We start from the raw sequence: 9087 nt of genomic DNA on the forward strand, positions 1-9087 counted from the left end.
GGTAATCCCCAAAAATGAAAATTTCGTGTTGTAATAATTTTTTCCGTAATGCCAGTGTTTCCGTAGGCATCGTTGTAAAATTTTTTCTAGACCACCTGCAGCGGGTTTATCCAGACATCAGTATGATTATTATGATATCAGTTATGATGATGATTGTGATGATGATGATGATGATGATTTTCATTATTATTATTATTATTATTATTATTATTATTATTATTGCTATTGTTATTGTTATTTTTATTGTTATTATCATTGTTGTTGTTGTTATTATTATTATTATTATTAATAATAATAATGTTGTTGTTGATGGCGGTGGTGATGATGATGTTGTTGTTTATCGTCATCGTACTACTACTATTGCGTTGCTGCTGCTGCTGCTGCTGCTGCTGCTGCTGCTGATGATGATGATGATGACGACGACGACGCCGACGATGATTCTACGTATTTAGCGTGACAATGTTGTCTGTTGCAGGTGTGCCTCGTCGGTCCTATTCTCGGAAGTGGAGTCGGATCACTGGCGGCGCTCAGCAGCCACGGCAGCGCTGGCGGCATCGACGGACTGGACAGCACGTTCGGCCGCAGCGGAGGCGGTCTCGGCTACGGCGACTCTTCCTCTTGATCGGCGCTCGCCGACACACGTGTCCCTGCTCAGCCAAAGCAGCCACGGCAGCGGACTGGTCGGAGGCATCGACGGACTGGACAGCACGTTCGGCCGTGTCGGAGGTGCGTCGTACGGGTCATCGTCTGGTTATGGAGGACTAGGAAATCTAGACCTGGCCGGAAAACGCGTCTGCATGGAAACAATGGTTACGGCAACGCTGGCTACGAGGTGAGTATGCCCAACCGTCCACGGCGACGCTGAAGCTTACAGGAATACGGTAAACACTGGTTACGGAAACAATCTCATGGATCTCACGGCGGCTGTCCACTACTTGGCTAGCGCAAGTGCCAACGCTGCGTTAAGCGTAACGCTGGTTACGCCCACGGCTAAGTTCTTTTGTTTTCTTTGGATTTCTTTTTATTTTTTTTTTCAAATATCTTCTTTTTTTTCGAGCTACCCACCGTCCACGGTGACGCTAGCCTACGGAAACGTAAACACGGGGTTACGCGAAACAATGCTTCATGGAATTTCACGACGCTTTCACACTACTGGCTACGGCAATGCCAACGCTGGTTACGGTAACGCTGTCTACCAGGAACACCCCACTGTTCACGGCGATGCTGGCTACGCGCCCGCCGTCCACGCACCTGCTATTCTAGTCCGGCTGCGCGCGGAAGCATCCACGGCAGTCCCGGAAACACTGGCTACCACGCAAACTGCTGGCTCACGGAATACGCCAAGATGCTGGTTACGCGCAAACGCTGTCTACGCAGAGTGCCTACCGTCCACGGCCGACGCTAGCTACGGAAGAGTAAACACGGTTACGCCGAACACATCTTGGCATGAATTTCAACCGGCTTGTTCGACACTACTGCCTAGCGGCATGCCAACGCTAGGTTTACGGTAACGTGGCTACGATGAGCTACCCACGCGTGCCCACAGGTGACGCTAGCTACTGGCAACAGCCGTCGTGTCAACGTCGGTCTGCTGCTGCGACGCAACTCTGCCGGCTACGTCCCGATCGTCAATCAGGAATACTGAAGAAACATTGGACTATGGAATTACTCGATCGCGGCGCCAGGGCGTCGGATACGGAGCGGCGCAGGCAGTCGTACGGTGGCGTTCCCGCTGGCTACGGCGGAGAAGGCTCGCGCGTACGCATGCCACGCCGCTACTACCCAACACGGATTATGGCGGATAACGGTGCGCGAGATAACGCCGCAACCCCGGGATACGTCCGTCGACAACAGATACACTGGGAGCGAGTACTCAGGTCGCCGACAGGAGCGGCTTCGGCAACACTGGATACGGAAATGCGTCTTGATACGGCCGGCGACTCCATTGGCCTACGGAACTGGAAACGTCGGCGTACTGGGTATACGGAAACACGGTGCCGGATACGAGGAGGAGAACACTGTATATTTGAGGCGCCCACTGTCCACGGCGACGCTAGTTATGCGCCAGGCGTTCGCGAAGGCGCCAACAGACGCGTGCACGCTGGAAATCTAAACGCTGGCTACGGTAACGGATGGTTACGTAACGCTGGTTACGGTAACGCTGGCTATGATGACATGCCCACTGTCCACCGCGACGCTAGCTACGGAAGAGTAAACACCCGGTTACGGAAGCAATCTACATGGAATTTCACGCGGCTGTTCACAATACTGCTACGGCAATGCGCACACGCTGTTTACGGCAACGCTGTCTAACCAGGAGCACCCCACTGTCCACGGCGACGCTAGCTACGGCCCCATCGCACGCGGAAACGTCGCCTGGTCAACAGACAAAGCGGCTTACGGAACGGAAATAGCGCTCTAGGATTCGTAGTGACGATATTGGTTACGGAGAGACGAATGTCCATCTAGGCTAGGGAAGCACAGCTTCCGTTACGGAGGACATCGGTGTAGGTTAATACGGACATGGTATGATGTGAGCGGTGCTGCCAGCGGCTTAAAAAAGTTGCGTCTAACCGTAAATTGCATGATACACGGCCGTTATATGTATAAGTAGTCGTGATTAGATGTTCTTAATTAACGCCAATATGGCAATAAGGTCGATATAATGTTGTCCAGTTCAAAACAGGCAGGGTGATAGGGGACGCGACAATGAGTGGATGCGGGACGAGTGGTCTTTTCCTCATCGCTACATGCACTGCAATGCTTAATTAGAAGTTTAATAAAAATTGTTTTGTTTATACATATATATATATATATTCGTTTTTTGAGACTCGAAGCGTCCTGCTTATTGGGTATTTTTCCCTGGCGTTACGAACTTTATTGCATGAGATTACAATTCACAACGCAGTTACGGAGGAAATGAAATTATAGACATGCCGAACACACACGCGAACGCTCAGCCACGCACGGGCGGCGAGCACACACACGCGCTCGCACCAACGCATAGAAATAATATAGGTAGACTCTATAGATATATGTTTCTATGGCACCAACACCGCGAACGCCAGAGAGCACACGTGAACATGCACGCACATGCATGGGGACGCTCACGCAAAACACGTACAACACGGGCACCAACGATTATAGGCTTGTGCAAATACATGTAAATGCATACTGTATGTAGGTCCCTGTATACAGCCTGTATATAAGGACCCTAACCATACGTATTGCTATTTCAACTCTCATCACTAAACGCACTGTTTCAATCACATTGCGTATTGGATAAAATGCTCGTTCATCACCTATCACATACTATTGTATATTACACACAAAACATGCAGACTGCTGACGGAGTAATGTTCTCCTATGGGTGCAAATCTCTGGCGGCCAAGCATGACAAATGGAAATGGTTTCGAGTGAATGAATAGGTTTTTGGATCTTAATTACCTCGTATTTCTCTCCTACTAAGCGAGCGCTGGTCCGTCGATGTGAGAAATCGCTCTCGACTATTACCCTAAAAACGTTACGTTAACGACAATATTAACTTGCAAGCCTATATGTCTTTGTCTTGTCTATAGGTCAGGTCAGTCACCTACTATCCTAGCTCTAGAACTATAGCCCGCGCTTTTGCACAGCCTTCGCCCTGTGGCAGAGCAAAGGGCTGTAGGTCTAGAGCTATTACTATCCCTACACAATATGTTATTTATTATTCCATCTATGAACATGAACATATGAAAAATGAACATAGATACTTATGGAGATTGGATAGAGCAGATTAAAACATTACTTGGAATTCAGCCTGGAAGCTCCGGAAACAAAATCCCACCGCAGTGAAGTAAAATTACCAGGTGAGAAACTCAAAAATAAAAAGGGAAATACCGATCTAAAGGTTCCCGCGTTCATACATACATATCTGTGTCAGTCACTCTCGAGCTAACAGCAACTCGGCAGATGATGACGATGGTTATAAAGATTAGCGGGTCGCAAGGCGTCGCTTACGTAGCTAACGCAAACTTGTTAAGCAGAGTGTGCTATTGGACAGCATATACCGTTATTGGTCCGTGGCCATCCCAGTCAACCTACTAATAGTAATTTTAAAAGGACCATCATCTCATTTACCATTTCTATAATTTGACAAAGGCAAGTAATAGGCATATTTTCCAGTGATTGCTGCTAAAAACTCTTGCCGGAACCAGAGTATATCGGATTGTGAACTCACATTAAAGGTAACGGCAAGTTCTAATGGGTCAGAAAAATATTAGTTTTTAACTATACACCCTCGACTTAGTATTGACTTTATAGAGGGTGTCGGTCCACTCAGCCCACCCTAGCAAGAATCGGCCCATTACTTAGGATTACGAAGTCGAACGCATAACAGACTCGGCCGATACTAACTCGCCACATAAAAAATACATGTTGAATCCAAACCGTCTAGATATGTTTAAATTATTGAAATATAGAGATAGGTGTTTTCCATGGTGCAAATCCACTTTAGGCACCTTAGGTATCACGAAGTGATGCACAGATTTCTGTGTATCATCACTGATGGCACAGAATTTCGCGATATCAAGGAATGATGCAAAACCCTAACCCTAACCCTAAGCCCAACCTAACCAGCAACCATAACACACTTCGTGATACCTAAGGAGTAAGGTTATACTTTATGACTTAGGGTTGGGTTAGGGTTAGGGTTAGGGTTTTTGGCCATCTCTCTCTCTCTCTCTCTCTCTCTCTCTCTCTCTCTCTCTCTCTCTCTCGCTCGCTCGCTCAATCTCTATCTCATCGAGATATTACCGTGTGTAGCTTTTGGTTTAGTTTTTGACGGAGTACATGCACATTTCTTTAAATAAGAGGGCCTAATCATAAGGTATGCGTGTACGCATGCGCACCGTACGGAACCAGATTTTGTTAACGTAGCTGGCTCCTTCGCCGCTTCGGCTGCGAGTTACATATCCCTAACAGTAAGTTTTACCCGCATGCAGCACCCCTGCACACATCGTCGCTCCATTCACATGTGTGTCAGTCATCGTCCGTTCATTGCTAGCCGCGTATATAGAGAGACGACGCGTTTCATGTATAGTTTTGTATTTCTCGATCATTTTGCCATTCATGGATTAACTTTGAGTAACTAACCTTACATTGCGGAGTGGTTGACTTGAAGACTATACAGTCACCTCGCCCTCCCTCGCTGCATTTACTGACAAATCGTTATGACATATGTAACTATGTAATATTTGAAAGCGTTAATAAATTCCAAAATCAAATCAATCAGACTGCGACAGCAAGATTGACAGACGAAGATTGAATCAAGTTTATTTGCGCCGTTGTTGTTGATCTCGGTTTCATTCCGGCGAAAGTTCGACGATGTACATAAGTACTACCTAGCAACAGCCCCCCCTCCCGTAATTGTTACATCTCCGTTCAGCGGCATTTGTCCCTAAAACAGCTGTCGCGCGAGGAATTAGAGTGTACTTACGCGGCACGTATACAAGCATGTTTAGAGTAAACGAGGTGGTTGACTCTCAGCCCATAGCCCGCGGGGATTTCATGCCGGCGCGTGAATAGAGTACGCTGACAAACCGGGCCCCACGGCTTTGTTTTAACGCGGGGTGTCTGCTGTTAAGAAAGTACCGCTGCGCATGCGCGTCGTTGGTATGTTTATCGCGCAGCTGGTAACCCCTCCCCCAATAATTTAAACATATCTAGACGGTTTGGATTCAACATGTATTTTTTATGTGGCGAGTTAGTATCGGCCGAGTCTGTTATGGTTCGACTTCGTAATCCTAAGTAATGGGCCGATTCTGCTAGGGTGGGCTGAGTGGACCCGACACCCTCTATAAAGTCAATACTAGTCGAGGGTGTATAGTTAAAACTAATATTTTCTGACCCATTAGAACTTTGCCGTTACCTTTAATGTGAGTTCACAATCCGTATACTCTGGTTCGGCAAGAGTTTTTAGCAGAATCACTGGAAAATATGCCTATTTACTTGCCTTTGTCAAAATTATAAGAAATGGTAAATGAGATGATGGTCCTTTTAAATTACTATTAGTAGGTTGACTGGGATTGGCCAACTGGACCAATAACGGTATATGCTGTCCAATAGCACACTCGTTAACAAGTTTGCGTTAGCTACGTAAGCGACGCCTTGCGGCCGTAATCTTTATAACCATCGTCATCATCTGCCGAGTTGCTGTTAGCTCGAGAGTGACTGACCACAGATATGTATGTATGAACGGGAACCTTTAGATCGGTATTTCCCTTTTTATTTTTGAGTTTCTCACCGGTAATTTTACTTCACTGGGAGATTTTGTTCCGGAGCTTCCAGGCTGATTCCAAGTAATGTTTAATCTGCTCTACCCAATCTCCATAATATCTATGTTCATTTTTCATATGTTCATGTTCATAGATGGAATAATAAATACATATGTGTAGGGATAGTAGTAGCTCTAGACCTACAGCCCTTTGCTCTGCCACAGGGCGAAGGCTGTGGCAAAGCGACGGGCTATAGTTCTAGAGCTAGGATAGTAGGTGACTGACCTATAGACAAGACAAGACATATAGGCTTGCAGTTAAATTTGTCTTAACGTAACGTTTTTAGGGTAATAGTCGAGAGCGAATTCTCACATCGACGACCAGCGCTCGTTAGTAGAAGAAATACGAGGTAATTAAGATCCAAAAACCTATTCATTCACTCAAAACCATTTCCATTTGTCATGCTTGGCCGCCAGAGATTAGCACCCATAGGAGAACATTACTCCGTCACCAGTCTGCATGTTTTGTGTGTAATATACAATAGTATGTGATAGGTGATGAACGAGCATTTTTATCCAATACGCAAGTGATTGAAACAGTGCGTTTAGTATGAGAGTTGAAATAGCAATACGTATGGTTAGGGTCCTTATATACAGGGCTGTATACAGGGACCCTACATACGGTATGCATTTACATGTATTTGCACAAGCCTATATTCGTTGGTGCCCGTGTTGTACGTGTTTGCGTGAGCGTCCCCATGCATGTGCGTGCATGTTCACGTGTGCTTCTGCGTTCGCGTGTGTTGGTGCCATAGAAACATATATCTATAGAGTCTACCTATATTATTTCTATGGTTGGTGCGAGCGCGTGTGTGTGCTCGCGCGTGCGTGTGCTGAGCGTTCGCGTGTGTGTTCGCATGTCTATAATTTCATTTCCTCCGTAACTGCGTTGTGAATTGTAAATCTCATGCAATAAAGTTCGTAACGCCAGGAGAAAATACCCAATAAGCAGGACGCTTCGAGTCTCAAAAAACGAATATATATATATATATGTATAACAAAACAATTTTATTAAACTCTAATTAACATTGCAGTGCATGTAGCGATGAGGAAAAGACCACTCGTCCGCATCCACATGTCCGCGTCCCCTATCACCCTGCCTGTTTTGAACTGGACAACATTATATCGACCTTATTGCCATATTGGCGTTAATTAAAACATCTAATCACGACTACTTATACATATACCGGGCCGTGTATCAATGCAATTACGGTTAGACGCAACTTTTTAAGCCGCTGCAGCACCGCTCACATCATACCATGTCCGTATAACCTACACCGATGTCCTCGTAACCGGAAGCTGTGCTTCCCTAGCCTAGATGGACATTTCCGTCTCCGTAACCAATATCGTCACTACCGAATCCTAGAGCGCTATTTCCGTTTCCGTAACCGCTTTGTCTGTTGACCAGGCCGACGTTTCCGCGTGCGGTGGGGCCGTAGCTAGCGTCGCCGTGGACAGTGGGGTGCTCCTGGTAGACAGCGTTGCCGTAACCAGCGTTGGCATTTCCGTAGCCAGTATTGTGAACAGCCGGTGAAATTCCATGTAGATTGCTTCCGTAACCGGTGTTTACTCTTCCGTAGCTAGCGTCGCGGTGGACAGTGGGCATGTCATCATAGCCAGCGTTACCGTAACCAGCGTTACCGTAACCAGCGTTACCGTAACCATCGTTACCGTAGCCAGCGTTTAGATTTCCAGCGTGCACGCGTCTGTTGGCGCCTGCGCGAACGCCTGGCGCATAACTAGCGTCGCCGTGGACAGTGGGCGCCTCCAAATATACAGTGTCTCCTCCTCCGTATCCGGCACCGGTGTTTCCGTATCCCAGACGGACGTTTCCAGTTCCGTAGCCAATGGAGTCGCCGGCGTATCCAAGACCATTTCCGTATCCAGTGTTTCCGAAGCCGCTCCTGTCGCGACTGGAGTACTCGCTCCCAGTGTATCTGTTGTCGACGACGTATCCCGGGTTGCGGTATCCCGGCGCACCGTATCCGCCATATCCGTAGTTGGGGTAGTAGCCGGCGTGGCTGGACGTACGCGCGAGCCTTCTCCCGCCGTAGCCAGCGGGAACGCCACCGTACGACTGCCTCGCCGCTCCGTATCCGACGCCCTGGCGCGCGATCGGAGTAATTCCATAGCCGATGTTTCCGTATCCTGCATTGACGCGGCCGTAGCCGGCAGAGTTGCGTCCGCGCAGCAGACCGACGTTACCACGAACGGCGTTGCCGTAGCTAGCGTCACCGTGGACGGTGGGTAGCTCATCGTAGCCAGCGTTACCGTAACCAGCGTTGGCATTGCCGTAGCCAGTAGTGTGAACAGCCGGTGAAATTCCATGAAGATTGTTTCCGTAACCGGTGTTTACGTTTCCGTAGCTAGCGTCGCCGTGGACGGTGGGCATCTCATCGTAGCCAGCGTTGCCGTAACCAGCGTTACCGTAACCAGCGTTGGCATTGCCGTAGCCAGTAGTGTGAACAGCCGGTGAAATTCCATGAAGATTGTTTCCGTAACCAGTGTTTACTCTTTCGTAGCTAGCGTCGCCGTGGACGGTAGGCAGCTCATCGTAGACAGCGTTGCCGTAACCAGCGTTACCGTAACCAGCGTTGGCATTGCCGTAGCCAGTAGTGTGAACAGCCGGTGAAATTCCATGAAGATTGTTTCCGTAACCAGTGTTTACTCTTCCGTAGCTAGCGTCGCCGTGGACGGTAGGCAGCTCATCGTAGACAGCGTTGCCGTAACCAGCATTGGCGTTTCCGTAGCCAGCGTTTCTGTAGCCAGTGTTT

The 9087-nt window shown here is 47.9% G+C and overlaps 2 protein-coding genes across 2 annotated transcripts in view; both read right to left on the reverse strand.

Moving 5' to 3' along the window:
• LOC106812597 overlaps positions 1-6034 on the reverse strand; it is a gene marked incomplete in the record, with an annotated part of 33576 nt that extends 27542 nt beyond the window's left edge. The window contains 1 exon segment of the mRNA XM_014816506.1: positions 5909-6034.
• Positions 6035-7622: 1588 nt separating this feature from the next.
• LOC106812599 (uncharacterized PPE family protein PPE16-like) overlaps positions 7623-9087 on the reverse strand; it is a 10243-nt gene continuing 8778 nt past the window's right edge. Inside the window, exon 2 of the mRNA XM_014816507.1 lies at positions 7623-9072. Coding sequence (XP_014671993.1) covers positions 7623-9072 — 1450 coding nt within the window. The remainder of the gene's footprint in view (positions 9073-9087) is intronic.

Source organism: Priapulus caudatus, unplaced genomic scaffold, assembly GCF_000485595.1.
Source record: "Priapulus caudatus unplaced genomic scaffold, Priapulus_caudatus-5.0.1 Scaffold665, whole genome shotgun sequence".
NCBI lineage: Eukaryota > Metazoa > Priapulida > Priapulimorpha > Priapulimorphida > Priapulidae > Priapulus > Priapulus caudatus.